The sequence below is a fragment of the Colossoma macropomum genome, unplaced genomic scaffold, assembly GCF_904425465.1.
Source record: "Colossoma macropomum unplaced genomic scaffold, Colossoma_macropomum, whole genome shotgun sequence".
Taxonomy (NCBI): Eukaryota; Metazoa; Chordata; class Actinopteri; order Characiformes; family Serrasalmidae; genus Colossoma; species Colossoma macropomum.
The window spans coordinates 8,695,602-8,722,401 of NW_023494796.1; the positions used below are offsets into that span (position 1 = coordinate 8,695,602).

The following is a 26,800-nucleotide window of genomic DNA, read 5'->3' on the forward strand; positions in this document are numbered from 1 at the left end:
CTCTCTCTCTCTCTCTCTCTCTCTCTCTCTCTCTCTCTCTCTTTCTCTCTCTCTATCTCTCTCTCTCTCTCTCTCACCTGTTCTTCTCTGCTGTTTATGATCAGGAGGTCTGCTCCTCTCACTCTGCTGTCCTGTCTGCTCTCACTCCAGTTCTTCTTCTCAGTGGACATGTAGTACACACTGGTGCTGAAAAACATCCAACCCTCCTGCATCGCCTTCTTTACAGATTGAACACACAGAACAGACATGTACACACTCAGACATTCTATATGACAGTGTCCTACACATTAAAATGAGATGACTGTACTGGTAAAGCTCCCTGGCTTATAAGAAAATACAATATTTACAAATGATGTTATTATAATGTGACATCGTGTTTTTCTCATGTTTTGATGCTGCTTTTATTATTTTAATGACTCAGGATTTTCCTCAACAAGTTTAGCCATCTCCTGTAATCAGTGCTTCCATTTTAGCTCTGAGGCATCTGTCTTGATGTCTTGCTGTCTGTACTGTCTCAAGTCAGTGCCTTAGAAGGCAGTGTTGTGAAGAAGGTATCTGCAAACAAATGGCATTTGAGACACACTTCAAAGGCAGCGATATGTCACAACGTTGCAAAGATACAAAATCTCACTGTTATTAGACATTAGCACCTTTTACATAGAAAAAAAATGTAATTTCATTCCTGAAATTAGAAACATACATATTTCATAGAATCCATTGAATGATTCGTTGAATTAATTGTTCAGATGTTAAACTAAGAGGAGTGATACACCAGTAACCTCTTGAAATATATATTTGAGAAGTTGAGTTTTGGTCTGAACTGATCTCACAGAGGCCTGTTATATATTCATTATACCTCAGAACACTCCAGAATAAAACATATGAACTAGCAGAGTTTGTCCTTGTGAAAGGCTTTGTGCTGTAGTGCTGCTGTTGAGTTAGTCAGTTAAAATGTTAAACCCTTTAATAAACACATTTTCAACTGATAGACCAACATGGCTTGAATATGAGTTCAAATTTCAGTGTTGTAGTTTTGATTCTGTAATTGTTTTTATACCCAGCATATCAGGTTGTATAAGCACTGCAGTCTCTCCTCATCATTTATGGCAGTTGCTGGGTGCAGAGCTTTATTATCAAAAAATTCATGAGAAGTGTAATTAAAATGATTTTAATGAGTATACATAATGGTAGAAATATATTTTCAGATAAAACCATTTTTTGATGCTTAAGTAAATCTATTTTGGTAGGTTAACAGTGGCTTATTAATTTAGGATGTCCACTTTTTAACAAGAACCATTTTTAATGCCAAAAGTAAATCTGTCATATTTTTATTGAGCTGTATTATAAAATAATACAAACAAATCTGAACAATATATAAATAAACCTATGTCAGTATTGCTTTCTAATCTTAGCACAGGTGCTAAACTCGTGGTAAAACCACAGAAAGTCTCAAGTGGTTTAATGATTTTATAAAATGGGGCAAGCAATTTAATACACAGCAATAAAATGCAACATAATAATACAACATTCAGTAAAAAATATAAATTAGCTCAAAGATGATTCCATGAACAGATGATCACAGTTTACTGACATGATTCACAGCTTTTAACATGGCTCAGCCAGTAAGATCTTGTTATATGATGAACTTGAACCACACTACCCATAATTCAGCATTACCCAGGTCGGATCTGAGCTCTAAAGGTGGTGTGGTGTAAACAACAACTGATCTGAGATCTCATCAGTGTTAAAGAGGACCAGAAACAGAACTGAGTCTCTTTTTAAAGTTCACTTACATTGTGAACACAAAAGCACTGAGGTCATTTGCAGCTGGCGCCTTTCAGGCTCAGTTACAAAGAACTAAACGTAAGAACACACCTAGAGCCTCAGATCAGTTGGATGGCTCCCTCTTGTGGTTGTTGACAGCTACTTACACTTATGTAAATTTCTCTTTCTGTGTATGTGTGTGATCAAACCATGACTTTATATAGTGATGAACATCCGGCCCTTTTTCTTGCAGTCATTTATCTCCTGACACTGAGCTCGATGTCTGATGTTTCTTCACTTGAAATTCACATCTATGTTTTTTTACTGGCTGCTTCTGAGTGAACTCGCTCCTGTCTGTTTCCAGGACTCATAATCATATCTGCTTTCTTGTGCACAGTTCCCTAGAGGGCTTGCCAGTGAAAGGCCTTATACTGGATTGTCCCTGTGTGATACAGTACAATGCAAGATAAACCTGCTTGTTACGATGTCATGTTAAGATGCTAATTAGACGCAAGAAAGCTTGAAAAAACATTTCTTTTGGTTAAGGCTGGGTAACAATATGTAGTTACATGTAGTGTGGGCCAAAAGCATTTTTAGCATAGAAATATATGGGTAAGGGTAAGTTGTTCTTTAGTTTGTCAACCTTAATTCAACCTGTTTTTAATATTGTCACTTATGAGGATATTTGCATGAGTTTGAGTTTGCAGCCCTGTGCATTCTGGATATAGTTCAGCTTTTTAAGTTTTTTAGTTTGGCCTGCCTTGTAAATAATACAGCAATGTGTGTATAAGTGATTCGTGCTGGATCAGCTTTAAAGCTGCTCACTGGTGCCCTCTAGTGGATCAATATGTTGTGACACCAAACACGGACAGTCAAATACTGAATGAAGGTTCCTGAGACCTGATGTATTGTGTTCTAGTCCTGGTGGGCCACAGCACTGAGTTCAACATTGAAGCTCATTAAATACCTGATTCAGCTCATGAGTGAATTAGCAAGACCTTCGTAGTTTGACTTCAGCATCAGAAGAGGAAATATCTTCAGACCCACCAAGAGCTGAGATTGACACCACTGTCTTATAAGGTTATGAGATGCTGAGTAACTATGTACTCATGATTATACTAATGTATTTTGTTATTTGTTATAGTTAGTGTCCATTTAGAGCCCTGCAAACTGGAACTAGTTACACCTTTTTCCACAGTAGCCATAAAATAAATTGTTAAAATTTCCACCTATTTTGTGTGTCTGTCAGCTGAACTTTGTCTGTTTTTCTTCACTAACATTGATGAAATGTGTATGATCAACAAAATGAGAAGCAAACTGAGTTTTCATCTTTATAGGTGATCCAGCAAGTCAGCATTTATAAAAGTGTTTTTGTGTCTAAATGCTGTTTTTTTGTTGTAGCAGTTGCACATGAAATCTTGATATCGACAGCTGCAGTTGTGCTTTCCTTATTATGTCGTTGTGGAGCAGAGTAAATTATTTTTACAGCAGGGGGGTCTCACCCCTCCACTTTTCCCCCTCATCACTCACTAGCAGCTTAACACATTTCACACACACAGAGCCAACAGTGTCCTAGTTAATCTGATAACAGAGCTGTGGAGAAAAAAAAAAGATTTTATTTGTTTATTTTAATTAAAAACATCGATGTGCTTTTACAGTTCGCTGGTGGAGTGGCCACTAGGGGGCTGTAGAAAGAAGATACTGATCTACTGTCAGGAACAATGATGAGACATGGTAAGAAGTAGAAGTAGTACAGTAATAGTACTTCATTCAAATAAATAGATATAATTCAGAGAACCTCAGTGTGAGTAACTGAAGATGAACTACAAGTCAGAACTCAGTCTGCAGCTTTTAGTGCATCACATGATGCTGCAACATCCACAGATATAAACCTCCAGTTTGTACATATCAGCTCTTCCTCTCTGTTGGGTGCCTCTATGTTTATGTGTGGTTAGTTCACCTGTAAAGACGCTGCAGTAAAATCTGTATCTTTAGTTTGTTATGATTTAGGATCTTCATTCTCCTTCCTGTATGACCACTGTCACTCTATAATGCAACGTATCTCAGTAGATGAGGGTGAGATTTCTCCTCCTCTGCTGTGTCAGACATCTGTGAAAGGAACTTTATGGTGGAGTAGATTATTGTGTGGATTCTGGTGAAGTATTTTCTGATATTACTCATAGCATAAAGAGTCTTTCTGAGAGTAGAAGTTAGAGGCCAGGCAGGTCAGGTGGGAGGACTGCAAAGGTATGCAAAAGTTTGTGTGCCTCTGGTCAGATGACGTTTTGTTGATTTTATAAGTGAAAATAAGTTCCACATCCTCTACCACATTAATGTGCAAATTAATATGACATTTTTCTCTGTTTATTAATTGAGTTTAACTTATTAAACGTAAAACATAAAAAGCGGGAAACACATGCAAACCAGTCCTTCGACTGGTAGAGCGAAGATCAAGAGCTCACCTCGTACCACTTACCATCCACCATGTCAGGACTGGCACAGCAGTGGTAAGTGATGAGTGGCGAGGCTATCGAGGGGCTCTGGAACGCCTGAGATACAGTCACTTTACTGTAAACCATCAGCGTTCGTCCTGTTAACTCAGAGTGATCATGATGCTGATCATGAGAATGGACTCTTCTCACCCATAGCTGTGGTGTTAGATATTCCACAATCTTGTTATCTGTTCATTTCATTTACTCACCCAGAGGTTCCTCCTCAGGTTTCTCCTCAATGTCCTCCCGGCAGATGCCTAAAAGGTCTTTCAGGGTTTCAGTAGCCAAATCATCTCATTCTCTGCATTCATATAAATAAAATTTCATTCCTGATTCATTTCCACTGACCATTTCCATTACTAACCAAAAGATCGGTCACCCAGATCCTCACCCATAGGCTGGATACCTGCTGGACACTTCAGCTGGATCTCCTCGTCGAGCAGGATCCCCAGGAGCTCACTGACGGCTTCAGCTTCATAATCATTGGTGCTCACTGGATTATCTTGAATGAATTCAGACAGATTAGAGCTCATATTAAGCTTTAATATTAACTACATGTCATTATCATCTCACTATTTGTTCATTTCTTTACTTACCCAGAGGTTCCTCCAGATGTTCCTCTACATTGTCCTCCACTGAGATGCTCATGAGTGCATCGATGGATTCAGCTTCAACGTCAGCAGCCGTCTTTGTAATCATCTCATTTTCTGCTTTAATACAAATAAATATGATCAGTTTTCCAGCTCTTTCATTTTCTTTGTAATATTTTTATTTCCTTTACTCACCCAGAGGCTGGACGCTCGCTGATAGAGCATCAGCAAACAGGATCTCCAGGAGCTCTCTGATGGCTTTAGCTGCGTCATCGTTGGTGCTCACTGGATGATCTTGAATGAATTCAGACAGATTAGAGCTCATATTAAGCTGAATTCCTGTGTTAATATAAATTGAGGGTGTTTTCACGCCTGAAAGTCCTGATCAAAGTCCGAATCGAGGTTCATGTTTTTGTTACACTGTAATCATTTGATCCAGTTAGTTTTGGTTTCACGTTGTGATTTAACGAGTGCACTAAAGAACTCTGCATGACACACCTACGTCCTGACGTCATCACCACCGTGGGCTGTGTCTCCCTGTACTGGACACAGATTGGTTTGTAGAGGAGAGTCTGGCGTCAGCGTGTGGTCAGTTCGGCTGAATGTTGACTTTTGACTTTTTCGTGAGTCCAAATTACAAATAAATACACCTTCTCCTCCCCGTGACCTACCGCAGCTCATTTTACCCTCTCCTGGTTCTTTTTCTTCTATTGTTTAATGGGTGACGACAGCCTGACTCAACTTCCTGTAATTGTTCCAAAAATGTGAACCATCCAATAAAGTGTTTTCACACTGCAAATGAACCGAACCATGGCTCAGTTTGATCTGGACCAAGACCTGTCTCGGTTTCTGTTTTCATAAAAATACAGTCAATAGTGACGGACACTGAATATTATTCAGTTTGGAAAATTATTTCAAAAACAGCCTCTTAAAGTGTATTTTCCAGTTATTATTCTGAAATATTCAGGAGTTTTTCCAAATTATTCAGTATGAAATACCAATTTTTCCATATCTCATATGAATTCAGTATTTACTATGAAACATTATGTAAGTATTGAGAATTATTCAGTCTCTGCTATGAACATTCCATGATTATTTTGAAATATTCTTTACCTCCTATGATTTATTCAGTATCCACTGTGAATTATACAGCACCTACTATGAATTATTTACTATCAACTTTTATTTATATAATGACTTCTGTGAATTATTTAGTATCTATTATAAATGATTATATAATTACTATGAATGATTTCGTATGCAATATGAATTATTTACTGTCCACTATGAATAATCAGTATCTGCTATGAATTTTTGAGTATCAGCAATGAATATTTAGTGACTACTACAAATTAATCAGTATCTACTGTGATCTATACAGTATCCAATATGGATTATTTAGCATCTACTATTAATATTTAGTGACTACTATGAATTATTAAGTCCTCATTCTGAATTATTTAGTATCTGCAATAAATTATTCAGTATGCACTATGAATTTTACAGTGTCTACTATGAACATATGGTGATTCCTATGAATTGTTCACTATGTACTATGAATTATACTGTATCCATTATGAATTATACAGTATATATTACAAATTACTATGTAATTACTATGAATTATTCTGTATGCATTATGAATTATTCAGCATCCACTATGAATTGTGTACTGTCCACTACGAATATTCAGTATCCATGGTGGATTATTTAGTATCTACTATTAATATTTAGTGACTACTATGAACTATTCAGTCTTCATTATACATTGTTTATTATTTGCCTTGAATTATTCATTATCTACTTTGGATATTTAGTGACAGCTATGAATTATTCAGTACCCACTATGAATTTTACAGTGTCTACTATGAATATTTGGTGACTACTATGAATTAATCTGTATCTACTATGAATATTTGGTGTTCACTACTATTATTCAGTGTCTGTTATGAATATTATCTCATTAACTCACTCAGAAGATGCTCCATGTGGGTCTCAACCTCATCCATCTCTTCAGTGAGGTTCTCCTGTTGTGGAGGTGCCGTGTTCTCCAGCGTCTCAACCGAAACGCTTTTAAGGCTGCCAGACACGAGGCCTACTGGCAGGTCCAGAACATTGGCCTCTCCCTCCACCTTTGCTGGCTGCTGGTTTGTTTGCCTCTTTTCTTCTTCTTCTTCCACTTTGTTCATGTTGTTCTTCCTTTCTTTCTTCCACCGAATCTTCCAGTGTGAAATTTGACATTAATAATGCAGTAACACTAAATTTAGTTGTTTTGACAAAAACAGAATTTTGCACTACAGGTGAATGGTTTCTTTGACAACGTTCTGTAAAGCTGCCTCACAATGCCTCCCAAAGGTGGAGCTCTCCGTAGCTGTCAATGGTGCACAATAAGTTAGCCCATGGATGTATGCTAATTTGTATGGTGGAATTGTCCTCTTAAAAACTCCAATATTTAGCACGTACAATCCCACACAAAGAACGAGCCAAGCCCAAAATGGCAAACTTTAAGCTTTTAATGTTTGCCATTGTTCTTAAATTAGTAAACTGGCAAGAATTAAATAATAAATAAGGTAACTTAGTAGTTGACAGCTTTTCCCTTTGATTTCTGTAAAGGTTGAAATCTTGTGGGTAAACTTGCAGACAGCCTTTTACAGAAAGAAGAGTCAATATTATTCCACTCAGCATTGCTGGCTTTAAACAGTTACAAACATTGCCAAGCTAGTTTGTGTTTAATGTGAGACCAAATGTTCAAATAGGGTTTAAATCTGGACACGGACTGGGCCTAAAACCTCTAGTAAAAAACATTCGTATTTTTTATTTATTTGTTTATTTTTTGCACAAGAGTGTAGATGTGTATTGTGTGTGAGGAGAACACATTATACATGTAAAAAATAAACATTACCTCTTGCAGGAAAATGCTACTTCATTATGATAATCAGAATAGGCGCTGAGGAATTAAAACAAACATATTTACATAGCTGTGCGATAAACTAGCTAGCTAAGTTGGTCCAACCTACTAACAGATGAGTCAGTCAACGTACGTGTTACTTGGCAAGTCCAGTGATGAAGACTAAAGGTAGCCTGATAAACTAAATTTATGAGATATAACATTATCTCATGCTAATTATTTTAATTATTTTGTTCTAATAAAACGAACATCAGGCCTGAAACGTAAAAAAAAATTAAAACTGAAACAAGCATGAATTTACTTTGTCCGTTTTTGTCATTATGGATTCTTTTTAATACGTAATACATATAGAACAGGCTATTTTAGAATATTTTTAAAACATTACAGTGTCCTTCTATTTATTAGGTTTATTAGGTTACTTGGTCTTATATAATAGGCTTTTTAGATTTTTTTTTGACAAATTTATTTCATTTACTACAAATATAAATCAGTACCACATGTTAAAGTGCATGGTTTAATCATAGGAAGAAAGCTGCAAGCTAGATCTTGGATTACACTGGTTCATGTTAAATGAACAACCTTGAAAAAATACTGACATTATTGAAACACAAACCTCATGTAAGCTGTGTATATTTATTAATTTATGTGTTTCAGTTCATTTCATAACTGATGTGTGACGTGTCAGCGGACATCCCACAGGAACAGGAGTAGGACAAAAGCAGTTAGGCACAAGTCCATATTCAGCCATTCAAAAATTCCTCTCTTTGAGTGGATGAAATTCATTTACAGGTTAGGAACAACACAATGACAGCATGATTCTGACAAGCAAACAACAAGAAAGAATATTTTTCAAAATGTCTGTGACAAGCGTCTGAGTCCGTACACGTTAGTCCGAATTTGAAAAGCCCATTCTTGCTAAATCTACAATGAAGAGTTACAGCCTACTGTATGTTTTGTGTTGCAAGATTTTCACAGGATTTGCGACTGAGGCAGGCTGACATGATGGCGGATGGTATAGCAGGGAGCTCTACCACCTTATCAAAGATGGCAAAGAAAAAAAGAGAAGTTTGCATCACAGCAATGGAAAAGCTAAGGAGACGAAAGGGTCAGCGTCTTGGAGGGTCAAGAGAGTTTGTCATGATTGATGAGAGCCATTTTAGACACAAGAGAAAGGTATTTTTCTGAACACAAATAATTTGTTGTTATTCCTCAATATAACACGTATACATTGGAATAATATATACACTATATGGACCAAAATATTGGGACACCTACACATCACACCTACAGGAGCTTTTTTGACATCTCATTCTAAATCCATAGGCATTAACATGAAGTTGGTCCACCTTTGCAGCCATAAAAGCTTCCACTCTTCTGGGAAGCTTCCTACAAGACTTTGGAGAGTGTCTGTGGGAATTTTTGTCCATTCATCCAGAAGAGCATTTGTGAGGTCAGACACTGATGTTGTTCTTCCACACCAAACTCACCCAGCCATGACTTTATGGAGCTGCTTTGTGCACTGGGACTCAGTCATGCTGGAACAGAAAAGGTTCTTCCCCAAACTGTTCACACAAAGTTGGAAGCGTAAAATTGTCCAAAATGTCTTGGTCTGCTGAAGCATTAAGGTTTCCCTTCACTGCAACTAGGGGTCCTAGGCCCACCCCTGAAAAACAACCCCATAGCATAACGTTCTCCTGGCATTCGCCAGACCCAGACTCGTCTATCAGACTGCCAGATAGAGAGGCGTGATTCGTCACTCTACAGAATACGTTTGCACTGCTCCAGAGTCCAGTGGTGGCGCTTTACTCCACTCCATTCGACACTTGTCATTGTGCTTGGTGATGTAAGGCTGCATGCTGCTGCTCGGCCATGGAAACCCTGCTATGAAGCTCCCGGCGCAGTTATTTTGCTGATGTTAATTCAGAGGAGGTTCAGAAATCTGCAGTAATTGATCAGGAGAGCATTGGTGGCTTTTATGCTCTATGCTCCTCAGAACTTGGCGACCCGCTCTGTAACTTTACATGGTCTGACACTTCGTGACTGAGTGGCTGTGGTTCCTAAATGCTTCCACTTTTCAGTAATATGACTCACAGCTGGTCGTGGAATATCTAGGAGGCTACGGAGCAACGGAGGCTTCCTATTACAGCACCACCCTCGAATTCAGTGAGCTCTTTAGACCAACCTATTCACTAATGTGTGTAAAGGCAGGCTGCATGGCTAGGGCTTGATTTTATACACCTGTGGCAATGAGACTGAATGAAACACCAGATATTAATTATTAAGAGTGTCCCAATGCTTTTGTCCATATATATATATATACATATATATATATATATATATATATATATATATATATATATATAAACAAAAATTGTGCATTAAAATTGCAGAAGTGTGTTCTCTGTAGAGGATGTGTAACTTATACATCAACAAAACATGTAATTCAACCAGACTTTGCATATGATTGTGTGCTGAACTTCCTCTCCTGAAGGCAGGTTTGTGTACTTGGTCATAAATGGTCGACTTTCTATGGACAGAGAATCACTGTAACCAAGCAAATACAGCAAATTACAGCAAAATATTTCACAATCCAGATATTGCTGTAGAGCTCAAAGTGCCTGGAGTCCTGATATTTTACCCCAGTGGTCAGTGATACACCATCCACCATTTCCAGACCCTCCGCTCAATCTCTGTCATTTCTAATATGCATCAAACTAAAGGCTCTAAAAGTGAAGCATTGTTTTATTAAAATGATCATTTCATGATCACACTGACCTGCACAGGTAGAGTCCATAACTGAACTTGAATGAATAAAATGCATAGAAAATAAATATTTTTTTGATAAAACATAACATTCCAGCCAAATAACACAGGCCAAGACTTTTCTGTTAATTAAAAATCGTTTCTTATATTGAAGTCCTTAAACAGTCTTCAACCTTAACAGTGAATATGATAAAAACATGACAGGACATGACAAAAATGAACTTTTATAGCACAAAAGGTTCAATGAAGTAACATGCAAAATGATGTAAAAACTCTGATTTTCAGGAAGATGCTGAAGTAGAGATGTATGTAAAAAGCTAAAGCAGTGACAGTATAAACTTTAGATCACAGAAAAGAGTTTCAATTCCTCCACAAGGGGGCAGTCAAACTTCATGTGAAGTTCCCAGGTCACATTTCCCAGATACATTTTGCATTTAAAAACAGCTTTGACTGAGCTCTGTCTGTGAAAATGACACAATTTGAGGAAGAAGAATTTTGCACCAACAGGAAAAAAGAAAATGCACTGCAATAAACACAGTATAAAATATTAACATACACACAATATAAAAGAAAGAAAAGATCAAGAATCCTCTAAAAATGTTGTTAAAAAGCTGTGAAACCTAGTCTCTCCCACCAGAGAGCAATCAAACTCAAGAAGACTTAAGAGTCTCACTGTTCATACTTTAAGCAACAGACAAGTGAAACTACATTGTTTCTTACAGATCTGAACATTATGACATTGTAACTATTGTAACTTTCAGGTTTTACATGATAGAACCTGCAGATTTTCACACTATACAGTTTAAATGCTCACATGACCCTGATTGACCTACTGTTCCCCAAATCGTGATATGACAGCACAGACAGTGTCTGATGGAGTAACTACGAACTGTTACCGACAGTTTTGGAGTTCTTTACTAGATATCCTGATTCAGGTTCTTCAGGGGGTAAATGAGCATCATATTCTTTCTACTTCTATGAGACAGAGAGTAATATCAGATTTAATTAGTGGGACACAGTGTGGCTTCATAAGAAAAATGATCCATTTTTGAGGAAGACAATCATTAGTCAATTGACAGATGATTCTTTTATAATGGATATTAAATAAGTGGGCAAAGTCATAGATAATATCAATGCGTTGTCTAGACCTTCTGGCTTACATGTCAATATAAAAAAAACATGAGCTAATGATAGATGGATGGATGGATAGATAGATAGATAGATAGATAGATAGATAGATAGATAGATAGATAGACAGATAGATAGATAGATAGAACTTTGTTGATCCTGAAGGGAAATTGCAGTGTTTCAGTAGCAAGACATACACTATAGTTCCAAAAGTATTCACTCACCCATCCAGATCATTGAATTCAGCTGTTGCAATCACTTCCATGGCCACAGGTGTATAAAACCAAGCACCTAGGTATGCAGACTGCTTCTACAAACATTAGTGAAAGAATGGGTCGCTCTCAGGAGCTCAGTGAATTCCAGCGTGGTACCGTGATAGGATGCCACCTGTGCAACAAGTCCAGTCGTGAAATTTCCTCGCTACTAAATATTCCACAGTCAACTGTCAGTGGTATTATAACAAAGTGGAAGCGATTGGGAACGCCAGCAACTCGTCACGTAAAATGACAGAGCGGGGTCAGAGGATGCTGAGGTGCATAGTGCGCAGAGGTCACCAACTTTCTGCAGAGTCAATCGCTACAGCCCTCCAAACTTCATGTAGCCTTCATATTAGCTCAAGAACAGCGTAGAGAGCTTCATGGAATGGGTTTCCATGGCTGAGCAGCTGCATCCAAGCCTTACATCACCAAGCGCAATGCAAAGCGTCAAATGCAGTGGTGTAAAGTGCCGCCACTGGACTCTAGAGCAGTGGAGACGTGTTCTCTGGAGTGACAAATCACGCTTCTTCATCTGGTAATCTGATGGACGAGTCTGGGTTTGGCGGTTGCCAGGAGAACGGTACTTGTCTAACAGCATTGTGCCAAGTGTACAGTTTGGTGGAGGGGGGATTATGGTATGCAGTTGTTTTTCAGGAGGTGGGCTCGGCTCCTTAGTTTCAATGAAAGGAACTCTTAATGCTTCAGCAGACCAAGAGATTTTGGACAATTTCATGCTCGCAACTTTGTGGAACAGTTTGGGGACGGCCCCTTCCTGTTCCAACATGACTGCGCACCAGTGCACAAAGCAAGGTCCATAAAGACATGGATGAGTGAGTTTGGTGTGGAAGAACTTGACTGGCCTGCACAGAGTCCTGACCTCAACCCGACAGAACACCTTTGGGATAAATTAGAGCGGAGACTTCGAGCCAGGCCTTCTCGTCCAACATCAGTGTCTGACCTTACAAATGCCCTTCTTGAAGAATGGTCAAAAATTCCCATAAACACTCCTAAACCTTGTGGAAAGCCTTCCCAGAAGAGCTGAAGCTGTTATAGCTGCAAATGGTGGGCCGACATCATATTAAACCCTATGGATTAAGAATGGGATGTCACTCGAGTTCAGATGCGTGTGAAGGCAGATGAGCGAATACTTTTGTTAATATAGTGTATAATTGCACATAAACGTACATATACTATGCAGAAAATTAGAAAATAGAAACAAATTTAGACATAAGTTAAAGTACAAGACATTACATAAGTGCTCCCTTAAAGAAGTTCAGTGCTTCTCCTTGTGGTTAATCACTTGTGTATTTGTATAACTAAGGATAGTAGATTAAGTGAAAGATTAATATTTGGAATAAATTGGATGAATGTAGATCTAGACTTGTTTGGTTACTAAGAGATCAATATTTGGGAGGATTTATTAAACAAAAGTGGAAAACCTGGCAAGATGCTTTTATCCTGTTTACTCCCTGCCTTTCACTGCAGCTTCTATTAAAGCTGCTAATCAGTTCAATGTAAAAAAGGTTCATTATATTAGAAAAGCTGAATTCATCAAGGATTACAAATATGGGGTTTGATGTTCCAACTGTGGGTCTATATCTAAGCATTTAGTTCTCTGGGACGAGGGACAATAAAAAAATGGTGGTGTTGATGTGATTTTGCATTGTAATGACTCTGTTTCCCAAACTGCCTATAAAACCATCTTACTTTCATCAGCAGGTGTTATTATATGGAAACTGTTTAATTGCCATAATTTTAGTCTTTATACAGCTACAATTTATAACAAATACATTCTGTATAGAAATAAGTCACTTTATGTAAAAGAATGGATGGATGCTGAAGAGTGGTCAGTTCCCCACTGTTAGATAGGAATGCTGATGTTTATGCTGTTGAAGAGTTTTACTCCAGATATAAGCTTTATTGAGCACATAAGCAGTTTAATCATGTAATAAAAATATATATATTAGGGGTGCGGGAAAAACTTGAGTCTTAGATGCATCGCGATGCGGACGTGAACGATTCTGAATTGATTCATAAATGGCAAAAATCGATTTTCTAAATATTTAATTTATACCGTAATGTTGACAGAACGCAAAAGGCGGAACTGGAAGTACAGAAGTGCAGCGCCCGGACAGTCTGTGACAGCACATTACGAAAACACTACTGGATGAGTGTGAAATCCGACCGGCTCCCTCTGCGTTAAAAGCCAGGTTAGATCAGGAGTCACAACACAAATGATAAGAAGAGCCATTTTGCCTTTCAACAAAGTCAAACCACTTTGGGAGCCACAACATTTAATGCCCAGTATGTCTCAGTATGTGTTAATGTCCTAGTTTAGGCTAAACAATATAAACGAAAATGCAGATTTACTTTGCTCTGCTTTAAGCTTTAGCTTTAGCCACTTTCCTCCCATCTCCGCCAGAAAACCTTTCTTCAAAACAAGAAGAGTTTCTTGTAAAATGTCTCAGCATGCGGCTGTTTTACGAGGCTGAAGTCGCTTCTCATTCATCCTCGTTCTAATTTTCACGTTCCACCTTAAATTCTGACTGAGGCGCCGAAAGTAACTGCTGCACCATTTAAGGTGGAACGGGAAAATACGAAAGAGAAGCGAGTTCATTTTCGCAACTTTTAGAAAAAAACAGTCTCTCGTTGCAGATTTAACCAACCGCGCTGCTTATAAATGCGAATAAGTCCTCCAAATGTTCGTCATAATCTCTGTTTCTTCGTTCTACTGGCGAGGCCAGACCTCGGGGCTATGCGACCTGCTGTCTGCACGCCATTTCTCAGTCGTTGAGAACCAGGGCTTTCGCGCTATGCTGCACACTTTGGAGCCGAGATTCAGCGTCCAGTCTCGAAAATAATATCGATAATCGTTTTATAATCGCATCGCAGCCCTCTGAATCGTAATCGAATCGTGAGGTGCCTAAAGATTCCCACCCCTAATATATATATATATATATATATATATATATATATATATATATATATATATATATATATATATATAAATTCTGAAACTTTTCAAGTATGTTATTTAGGTTTATGCTTAATGGTGTCTTAAATCCAGGTGTGGCAGATTGTGATTAAACTACAGTCCACAGGAAGGTCGACCTCCAGGATCAGGGTTGGTATCATTTTATAAGTGTCAGTTTACCACAAAAATGCTTTTCTCACAGATCCACCCTTCTTTGTAAGAGCATGGTCTGTCATTCCAGCCCTTCGAAAAATTCAAAATCTCAGCACAGTCCTCATTTTGCTGATCATCATTTGGTTCTCCTTCACTCCAGAACCTGAAAACCAGAGAGTCAGAATCAGTTTCTGATCAGTGTTCATTAACCTTCAGCTCAAATCTCTCAGTCTATGTTCAGTGAAATTCATACAATTTACTCCATAATCAGATACCAACAGAAAACAACACTGTTAGCATGGCTTTATCCATCTGCTGAAGGCATATTTGGTACTTGAGAAGGTGGGATTAATCAGTTAGCCATTTAATCTGTTTCTTACCCAGTGGTCAGAGCTGATCCGTCCACCCATTTCCAGACTCCCTCCATGTCGCTGTCAGTCAGACCAATCCAAGCTCGACTGCTGCCCAGATTGTTAAGGATGAACTCCTGAAATTGAGATAAGAATGAGCTGAAGAGCAGTGTGCTGCGTTCCCTTTTCTACTCACTCTCCCTCTGTCCCTCTGTCTCTCTCTCTCTCTCTCACCTGTTCTTCTCTGCTGTTTATGATCAGCAGGTCTGCTCCTCTCTCTCTACAGTCCTGTCTGCTCTCAGTCCAGTTCTTCTCTCCAGTAGAGATGAAGTAAACACTGGTGCTGAAAAACTTCCAACCCTCCTGCACTGCCTTCACTATAAATTAAACACACAGAACAATGCATGTATACACACTCAGATCAAAGTATTGATAATCATTCCATATTGGTAAAGTTCACTGCATCTGGCTTACAAGAAAATACAATATTTACAATAAATTATATATTTACAATAAATCCTGTAAGTTTGTAATATTCTGGCCCAAAACATGTACTGTACAGATCTGATTGGCTAAAGTTAACTGCTTTAATCAATGGATTAAACAACCTCTGGTGTCACTTCCACACTTTGGTCAAGAAACAAATAGATTCTGATCGTCAATTATAGTATTGGACTGGAAGTGGGCAAACAGAACCGTCGCAAGGGGAACCAAACTTAATGTGCAATGTTTACAATATCAGCAGGAAACTAACTTTTAAGGCTATAATGTAGACTGTTTGGAGGTCTGATGTTTAGTCTGATCCTGATCCTGTCACAAAACCAGACACAACAGAACATTTCCTGAATAACACGCAGAGTGATTATGTTACATAAGCAGTTTTATGGTATTGTTAAGATGCTGGATGGTTGCTATGGTATTTTAGACAGTTGTTAGGTGGTTGCTAAGATGTTGCTAGGGTATTTAAGGTTGCTAAGTGGTTGATTAGTTGTATGTGGTGTGCTCTCACCGGCCCTTTGTGGATAAGATGACCCTGGTTTTTAATAGTTACATATTTTCACCCCAAAACACGATTGACAATTAACAGATCGATTTAATATATTTCAGATAATTTGTTGCAATTTTATGGCAGGAAGAATATGAGCCAACATAATATATAAGTACTTTGTTCAGTTACAACCCCATTTCCAAAAAAGTGGGACACTGTGCAGAATGTAAATAAAAACAAAATGCAATGATCTGCAAATCATGTAAACCATATTTTTAAAGGAAAATACTACAAAGACAACATATCAAATGTTGAAACGAAGAAACTGTATTGTTTTTTGAAAAATATATGCCCATTATGAATTTGATGCGAACAACACGTTCCAAGTTGGGACGGGGGCATGTTTACCACTGTGTTTCATCACCTCTTCTTTTAACAACACTCTGTAAGTGTTTGGGAACTTTTTTGGAATTATTATTATTACTTTGTTATTGTCAAGGTAGTGTGTTTTTACTTTCCTACACTCTACCTTACACTCTTGATTTTTTTGATTTTAAGAATGTGGGCTCTCTTGATCATAAGGTAAATGCTTAAATGGTTGCTTTTGCACCACCACGGAGCACATTAAAGCTGGCAGTACATTTCAAGGGAAAAAGACATTATGAAGCAAAATGATGTGTTTTTGGCCACAATGAAGGTTTGGGTTGTACAGTGAGCTGTGCACTGACTGCTATTCCAGCAAAATCACGTTCTATTGTAGTTTATAATTAATATTGTTTCAGATGTTTTACTTCATGTACACATAATTTGTAACTGCACACTCTGCTGTTCTACATTGCACTTAAAGTCACAAACTGATCCCTATTTTGAATCTGCTAAGACTTATACGATGTTCAGGAACTGTGTTAGGAGGGAATGCATTCTGTGAAAATGTATGCTGCATTGAGCATTTTGTCTGAGGTGCATGCAAATCCCTGATATGCTTTTCATATCAGTGTGTTTATTTAGTTCAACTTGCATGACGAGCTAGTCAGTGATGAGGAAAATATTCTGTTAGCAGGTGGTGTGCTGCAGTGGTTCGGGCAGTACTGGTCCTTGCAAAATGACAAATTAGCAAAGCTCTGGGCAGTTTCATTTAACACTGATAGAAATTTTATGGTATCTTTATTTAAAAAATAAAGTTTTTACACTGTTCAGGAATTCTACTGGCTTTTTCAGACTTGGATCGAGTACCCTGTAAATGAAAATGTTAATAGTGTTGTAATGTATTTTAACTAATCCATGGATTTAACTAATCTATTCATCTTAAAAGTTTCAGCTTACCTAAAGAAGAGAGTTTCTTCTGAAGGTCATTTTTTACATTGTTACAGCTTGACTCCAACTGATTTTTGTCTTTAGACAGATTAATGTAAGTACTCTGTAACTGGTCTCTCTCTATGGTCAGGTTGGTGTAGCTGGTCTGTAACTGGTCTCTCTCTGCAGTGAACTGGATCCACAGCACTGTGATGGCAGTCAGCAGGAGAACACACAGCAGCCCCAGACACACTACAGTCAGCCTGTAGCACCTTCTGTCTGCAGTGCTCAGTCCTGAAAACAGATACAAACATGTTTCAGTGAGTGCATTAATTGTTCAGATGTAAACAAAAAGGATAAAGCTTATGAATTAGTAGAGTTTGTCCTTGTGTGATATAGAGTGAAAGGCCTTATGCTGTAGTTCTGCTGTTGAGTTAGTCAGTTAAGATGCTAAACCATTTACTAAACACATTTTCAACTGATACACCAACATGACATCAAATGTCAGCGTTGAGTAGTTTTGATTCTGGAATTGTTTTTACATCCAGCATGTTAATAAAACTCAAAGGCTGGCGTTATCAGGGTGTAAAAAATTATAATATATATAACATATATTTTACAAATTTGTAAAATATATTCTATATATATATATATATATATATATATATATATATATATAAATATATATATATATATATACATTTCCTCATGCATTTAAAAAAATAAAATATATTTGGTTAATATGGCAGTATATTCTGAAATACATCATAGTGTTTGGAATGTATTTCAGCATGGACTATATTTTTTCCATGTGGGTGAACTAAAGAAGCAGATGTCAGATATCAAATATACAGTATTTTTATGATCAACTGCATCTTGGGTGATTAATCCTGTTACACCCCTCACCCCTGGTAAAATCACAGGAACGCATGTCTCAAATGCTTCAATGCTTTTACAAAACAGCAACCAACAATATAATACACTGTGTTAAAATGTAATAAAATACAATCAATAAGAACAATTCAGCTCAAATATGACTCCATGAATAACGCAGCTTCAAACATTGCTCAGTCATGTTATATAATGAACTTGAACTACATTACCCATAATTCAGCATTACTCAGGAGCTGTGTAAGTTCTGTAGGAGTTGCAGTGTTCATTCATCAGTGTTACAGATACAGATGTTTTGTTACGGAGGGAGACAAAGTTTGCTTATATTGTTAATACAAAAGCTCTGAGGTTATTTGCATCCGGCTCCAAACTGTTAGAGAAAAAACTGGTTAATCAGGCACCACATGTGAAAGCTGTGTCTCTTCAAGAAGTAAAAGTTTCATCCGAATGGGAGACATTTTGGCCCAGGGGTGCACAGTTCTGGAGGGCCAGTGTCCAGCACAGTATGGAGGTTTCCCTACTCAAACACACTCATTAAACCTGCCAATTAACAGATGAGTGTAATCAGGTGTGGCTGAGCAGGTAAATCACCAAACTGTGCTGGACACCAGCCCTCCAGGACCAGAGTTGTGCAGACCTGTTTTGGCCATTTGACCGCCAGAAGCTAACCTAAGCTAAATAGCTCAGAGAGAAGCACTCTGTTTGTGTGACGTAGAAGAGGATGACATAATGCATCTTCAAGAGCACCCCTGCTGTCAAGGAAGGGTTGAACTGGGTGGATCTGAATACAGTGCATTAGTTGGGGAGCTCCGGTTATGCTCCCTTGCCACCTTCTGTGTATAGCAAGTTACCCCAAGTTCATCATGGCACTGCATCCACACACAGCTGGCCTGCCCATGTGACTTACAAGATGCCCTGGAGCAGGGGCTGGAGAGAGAAATGGTGTTCACAGACAACTTCACAGAGCATGGATATAACCAATCCTGTGGTCAGAGCTGTGGAGGAGACAAGTGTGTCACCAGAGCCGGCATGGGTGAAGGAGATGATGGAAATGGTAGGCTGGCCATACTTGCTGCCACAGAGCTAGTGGCATGGGTGCATTCTTGGTCTGGACTTTTTGAGAAACCACGGGTGCCAATTAGACTTAGGGAGTGCCACTTTGAGCTTCAAAGGTGGCCTTGTAGTGATAAAGAAGCAACCAGTGCAATGACCTAGAGCTGGTCCAAGTAAAGGGTGGTAAGAGGGCTCAGAGGAGGCAAAGGGAGGCGAGGCTGGTGGACAATGAGAAGACGCTGCAAAGAACTAGTCCAGTGGCGTATCTCCCCCACATGCAGCTTAGCCAAAGAATTAGCCAAGATAAGAGGCCCCCACCACGGGTTATTGGTTCTTCTGTATTTATTTACGGGATATTCTGGTAAGGACTCTTATTCTCAGGGCAGGGCTAGTTTCCCCCAGAGGGATGTGTGTTTGAGCTGGAAGAACTTAATGTCACTCAAAAACTTTGAGAGAATAAAGTGTAGTTTAGGCTAAAAGTGAACTGTTAGAGAAAACTGCTTATGTACAGCGGTGCTGTGGCCAACAACAATTAGTTAATAAAACACGTGTCTGCAGTAATTACTGAATTTGCATAAATAACCTCCATCATTTCCATTCTGCTCTGACTGATGTTAACTTTAATAACTCTGATAACTCTAAAAGTGACTCTGTATATCAGGTTAATGCTACTGCTGACAGGAAGTCACAGCAGAGTATCTGTGCTTAACTGTGAGAGTAATCAGTCTTCTCTAAACTAAGAACATTGTGTTAGATAGTGACGCTGGCCACAGACGTGAGACCCTGATGACGTTTGAGATGAGTCATATGGTAAATGTGGAGAAGCTTCTTGAAGCTTTTCTTTAGTTTGTCAGCTTACAGTATCTCATGAAAGTGAGTACACCCCTCACATTTCTGCATATATTTTATTATATCTTTCATGGGACAACACTGTAGAAATGAAACTTGGATATAACTTAAAGTAGTCAGAGTACAGCTTGTATAGCAGTATAGATCTACTGTCCTCTGAAATAACTCTCAGCCATTAATGTCTAAGTAGCTGGCAACACAAGTGAGTACACCTCACAGTGAACATGTCCAAACAGTGCCCAATTGTGTCGTTGTCCCTCATGGTGTCATGTGACTCATTAGGAGTTACAAGGTTCCAGGTGTGAATGGGGAGCAGGGCTGTTAAATTTGGTATTTTGGGTACAATTCGCTCATACTGGCCACTGGATATTCAGCATGGCCATCGTCCCAGAAGGTAGCCTCTTCTGAAGCTGACTCACAAGAAAGCCGCAAACAGTTTGCTGAAGATAAGCAGTCCAAGAACATGGAATACTCAAATCACGTCCTGTGGTCTGATGAGACCAAGATAAACTTGTTTGGCTGAGATGGTGTCCAGCATGTGTGGTGGCGCCCTGGTGAGGAGCACTAAGACAACTGTTTCTTCCCTACAGTCAAGCGTGGTGGATGAAATCCAACATGTACTGTGACATTCTGAAGCAGAGCATGATCCCCTCCCTTCTGAAACTGCGCCGCATGGCAGTTTTCCAACACGATAATGACCCCAAACACACCTCCAAGACGACAACTGCCTTGCTGAAGGAAAGGTGATGGACTGGCCAAGTATGTCTCCAGACCTAGAACCACTGAGCACCTGTGGGGCATCCTCAAGTGGAAGGTGGAGGAGCGCAAGTTGTCTAACATTCACCAGCTCCATGATGTCATCATGGAGAAGTGGAAGAAGATTCCAGTAGCAACCTGTGCAGCTCTGGTGAATTCCATGCCCATTAGGGTTAAGGTAGTGCTAGATAATAATGGTGGCCACACAAAATATTGACGCTTTGAGCACAATTTGGACATGTTCACTGTGACGTGTACTCACTTGTGTTGCCAGCTATTTAGACATTAACGGCTGTGTGTTGAGTTCTTTTCAGAGGACAGTAAATCTTGTATAGCAGTACTAACCTAAAGTAGCAGTACCTACTTTAGGTTATATCCAAGTTTCATTTCTATAGTGTTGTCCCATGAAGAGATATGTGGCAGCCCCGTTATTGTATACCTGACAACGTCACCCCTTGTTTATACCTAGAGCAAAGGGGAGCTCTGACCATAGTAAATTCACAAATGCAGGTTCAGAAAAATACAATCTTTATTAAAGAAAGCTGAGGTCATACACTGACTGTCAGTTCAGTTTATAAAACAAAACCTAAAAATAAATAAAAACAACCAGTCCTAAAGAAAGTCACAGTACTACTGGGGCTACTCAAGCCTTGGCCTGTTGGGACACTAACGGACGATTATTCTCTCAATGACACGTGAATCGATTCAAAAAGGAAAAAAGGAAAAACACCATTACAGCAATACATGCTAATCACTCCAAATGCACTGCACTGCAAATTTCTACCATTCTAGTGAACACAGCAATCCATCCCCAAACATTCCTCCGTCCCAAACTCCCTGGACTAAACTTAACCCCACGTAGACTGGAATATAACTAAGGGAACATAATAGTAATAAAAATAACTAAAAGAAGTTGCAACCCCTCTAGGCTAGAGGGCAGCTTAGGCAATAAAACACTTTCTTTACAAGTTAGAGCAGCATCTCAATTAAAACTCAATAATAATAATAATAATAAAATCAATCTAGGGTACTAAGGCCAACGATGTAAACTGGACGCTACAGTTGGTGCTGACTTTGCTCCAGATTGCTACTTGGCTAATTGCACACGAAATGAATTAAAACACGCACCGCTGCTGCTGTCGCCACTCGCACCGGCTTAGCTCCAAGTGGCTAAAGCTAACAGGACCCAAGCTTCAGCTGCGCCCGTCCACCAGTGCCTCGACACTTGATGTAGTACAGACTGAACCTGCGGTTCCAACAAGAAATGCTGACACCAACACGCCCGCCGGCTTAGCCTAGCAGCAATGAACCGAAAACTGCTACCAGGACCCCAAGCTGTATATATGCCTGCCCCAAAGACCCCAGGTGGCTCTGTTCACGCCTGCTCTTATCCTAATCACTGGCGTAGCACACAAAGAAAAACACAAACAGAAGGTGTTCCACTACAAAGGCTACAGATATAATAAAACATCTGCAGAAATGTGAGAGGTGTACTCGTTTTTGTGAGATACTGTAATTCAACCTCTTGGTTGGTCTTCACTCATGAGGATGTTCTAGTGCAGAGGTTCAGAGCTGGGTTTGCAGCTCTATACATGTTGGATTCAGTTAAAAAACAAACTATAACATTTGCTTTTTGCTTTGTCCTGCCTGGTAAGTTACAGAGCAATGTGTGTGTATAAGCAAAGTCCTTGAGAAAAGGGAAGAGCTCCATAAACCCAAAACTAAAAGCCACATTAACGTTTTAAAATCATATTTGAAATCACTGGTGAAATCAAACAGAAACAGCATAAACAGTTTGTAGTGTTTGGCTCAAATGACTCACAAAAACGTTGTTCCAGCTGTGCACATATCTCTGCAACGAGGAGCTTAACAATTACAATTTCTTGTTAACACTATTCCAAAATTGTAACACTGAACATGTGGGTAATGTTCAGTGGGTAAACTGGGTATCAATTTGCTAAATCACAAATACGATATTGGACAAAATCAAAGCCAACATAGTTATAATGGTTATAGAGACAAACTGCTATTTGAATGTATGTAAATAGGCTGATCACGACTGAATCCCATCTGAGATGAAATCCTGCCCAGGTGTTCACCATCTATAAAAAGGGATCTGTTCTGGAATTATTTTGTTCATAATAAATGGTCCGTTATGGGCCCAGCATGTAATAAGCAACTGCTTATTCGTACATATATAAGTAAGAGAGAACATTAGGTGTGATGTGGATGAGAACAAATGACCAAATTATTAAGATCTTTTCTCTTTGCTAGGTAACATGAAGATAAACAATTCAATTTTTCATTCACTCTAAATAATGATTTGCCAGTTCAAGCTTAAAAATACTATTTATTGTTTTAACAAGCAATTTACTAGATTTTAGTTTAGACTAACAAAATCATCATTTACATCAATTCAAAATTCAAAACACTTTAAATCAACTTCGGCCCTTTTCCACTTTTTTGCAGTGTTTAAATTAGCAGCCAGAGAACAATGAACTAATTACAATATTTACAAAAGTACAGAGCAAATTAATATTTACTTTAAGGCCAACAGTAATTAGAGTTTCTGAGGTGACTGTGATGTGAGTGATGAAGTATTTCTGTTGTAGTGTTGAATAATAATAATAATAATAATAATAATTTTTTGTTTATATAGTACTTTTCATGCCAGTGGCAGCTCAAAGTACTTTACATATTATATATATATATATATATATATATATTTATATATAAAAACCCGATGTGGTGGTGGTGTTAGTGTGTGTTGTGCTGGTACGAGTGGATCAGACACAGCACTGCTGCTGGAGTTTTTAAACACTGTGTCCACTCACTGTCCACTCTATTAGACACTCTTACCTTGTCAATCCACCTTGTAGGTGTAAAGTCAGAGACTGTGCTGCTGCACAGTTTGTGGTGGTCATCCTCTAGTCCTTCATCAGTGGTCACAGGACGCTGCCCACAGGATGCTGCCCACAGGACGCTATTGGCTGGATATTTTTGGTTGGTGGACTATTCTCAGTCCAGCAGTGAGGTGTTTAAAAACTCCAGCAGCACTGCTGTGTCTGATCCACTCGTACCAGCACAACACACACTAACACCACCACCACGTCGGTTTTATATATATATATATATATATATATATATATATATATATATATGTATACATATATATATATATATATATATATATATATATATATATATATATATATATATATAATATGTAAAGTACTTTGAGCTGCCACTGGCATGAAAAGTACTATATAAACAAAAAATATTATTATTATTATTATTATTGTATTTACAATATTACAAACAACATTTAATATTTTCAAATAACACATCACCACTAACGTTCTCCTCATAGTTGTAGTGAAACCAAAGACTTTATGTTTATGTGCCTTTTTTGCTGGTGGTAATAAAGAGCACTTCTCATAGTAGAAATCACAGCCTTTTCTGTGTCTCCTTCTTTGCCAAGACGCAACATTATTATAAAGTATGTACAACCAATAATTGCTGGATCTGCTTTTAAGCTGGTGTTTGGTGCCCTCTTGTGGATCATTGCAATGCAACACCCAAATGTAGCCTGTTTAAAATGCAAATTCAAAGCATAGAAGATAATAAAACCAAGGTAACACTTTACAATAAGGGTCGCCAATCAATCATTAATTATATAATGATCAACTATTAATTTCCCACAATTTAGTTACTAGTTAACTCTTCATTAAGCGTTAGCTATTACTTAGTAACTGATTAAGCACTTATCAATTAGTAATTGAGTACACTGTTAGTTGATAAGTTAGTTTGTCATTAGTTTATGGCCTGCTTGCTCATTATCTGTGTACGAACTGCTGCTTATTACATTGTTAATGAACAAATAAGTATTTTCATTCATATAAAGAAGTAACATGATAACTTACTAGCACTTATGTTTTAGTCCCGTTAATTATCTGTTAATTAACTTTCCATCACCTCCATATATTCAGTTGCTTCACTTTTCTCACATTGGTTCTTGTTCATTAAAGATGCTTATGGTCACATCTGACCGTAAGATGAGCGCACACCAATTCATGGATGGTTTTGTTATTCGTCACTTTCATCTTTGGAATATCTGTACAAACTAACTCATATCTGGTAGGAGTGCATGTAAATTTGGGCATAAATGCTCTGTGGTGTTTGGTGAGCGTGGGGCCCATCAGTGTTCATCTAACCATGTGAGCAGTTAAAAAACACTCTGCGCACGTTCAACACGCTTTCAATAACCAGCTTTGGGGCCCGATCACGCTGGCCCCATGCTGAGAACAACCAATAAAACATAATATATTTACTTTAGTAAGCATTGTTTATGGTATGGGTGTTGCTACGCAGCTAGCCACTGTTCCACATCAGTTGTGGTAGCCACACATAATAGCAATGCAATATAATAAAAAACATAATAAAAGCTAAATTTGGTACCCTGCCATTAAAGCAGAAATTAGACATTAAACATTTGGGACACGCCAGCCAGAGGATTTCAATATCATTCAGGCTGGAAAGGACAAAAACTGCTCCTTCAATCCAGAGAGGTTCAAGAGAAAAACATGGCTAACTGTGAGTGTAGCTAAAAACACTCTTCTGCTTTCCTTGCCTGCCCTTTTCATGCCCTTGCTATGCTATCACTTGAATTTATTCATGGATTGGTGGACTTTGAGAGAAAAGTTTTTGACAGGTTTGGCCAGATGAAAGATGAAGATTGGCTCACCACTTTGAGCCAAACGTCAATAAAGAATTGTCAAACAGTTCTAAAAGGACATTTCTCAATACAACATCGCAAACAATTTAGGTCTTTGACCATTTGCCATGCATAATATCATGAAAGGATTCAGGGAATCTGGAGAAATCTTGTAAGGCATGGCTGGAAACCACTGTTGAATGTAACCTTCGAGCCCTCAGATGGCACTGCAAACTGTCATCCTACTGTTTAATATAGCTACTTGGGCTTGGGAGTACTTCAGAAAACTATTGTCACCTAACACAGTCCACTGCTGCACCAAGAAATGCAACTTGAAACTCTGTTACACTATGAAGGAGAAAGCCATACAATTCTATGCAGAAATGCCATTAAATTCTCTGGGCCTGAGCTCATTTTAGATGGTCCAAAAGACGTGGGGTTTGTTTGTTTGTTTGTTTGTTTGTGTGTGTGTGTGTGTGTGTGTGTGTGTGTGTGTATACACCCGGCAGGAGTTAAGTCTCTGTGCAGACAGTCCTGGCCAGCACAAGGGGCACTTGCTCCTCGGTGGCGAGCACACCCAGTCCATGCCCGGGGCTGCGTCCTTGTGTGCATGAACATGCTTGGTCACAGTGGGCATGTCCCAGTGATGCCTCTGGTCGTGAGCCTTTGCGCCAGCATTGTCACCAAGCCTTCTGGCATCAGCCTCATAGCTGAGCCTTCTTGCGCCGGCCCCATCATCAAGCCTTCCCGTGCTGACTTCGCCATCATACCTTCTTGCACTGGCTCTGCCATTGACCTTCACCGTGCCATCTTCCCCTTGCTATGTAAGTACACAGCACGGCACTGCTGCACTGATTGAAATCTGCAACTCATAGAC

The 26,800-nt window shown here is 38.7% G+C and overlaps 1 protein-coding gene across 1 annotated transcript; it reads right to left on the minus strand.

Annotated features, from left to right (window-relative positions):
• Positions 1–14,914: 14,914 nt before the first annotated feature.
• LOC118816488 (CD209 antigen-like protein C) lies at positions 14,915–26,560 on the minus strand. The gene is made up of 5 exons (XM_036582891.1): positions 26,482–26,560; positions 17,691–17,954; positions 15,614–15,756; positions 15,410–15,516; positions 14,915–15,192 (listed from the first exon to the last, which is right to left on the minus strand). The coding sequence occupies exons 1-5, from the start codon at positions 26,558–26,560 to the stop codon at positions 15,048–15,050; spliced, it is 738 nt and encodes a 245-aa protein (XP_036438784.1). The 3' UTR covers positions 14,915–15,047.
• Between the last annotated feature and the right edge of the window lie 240 nt (positions 26,561–26,800).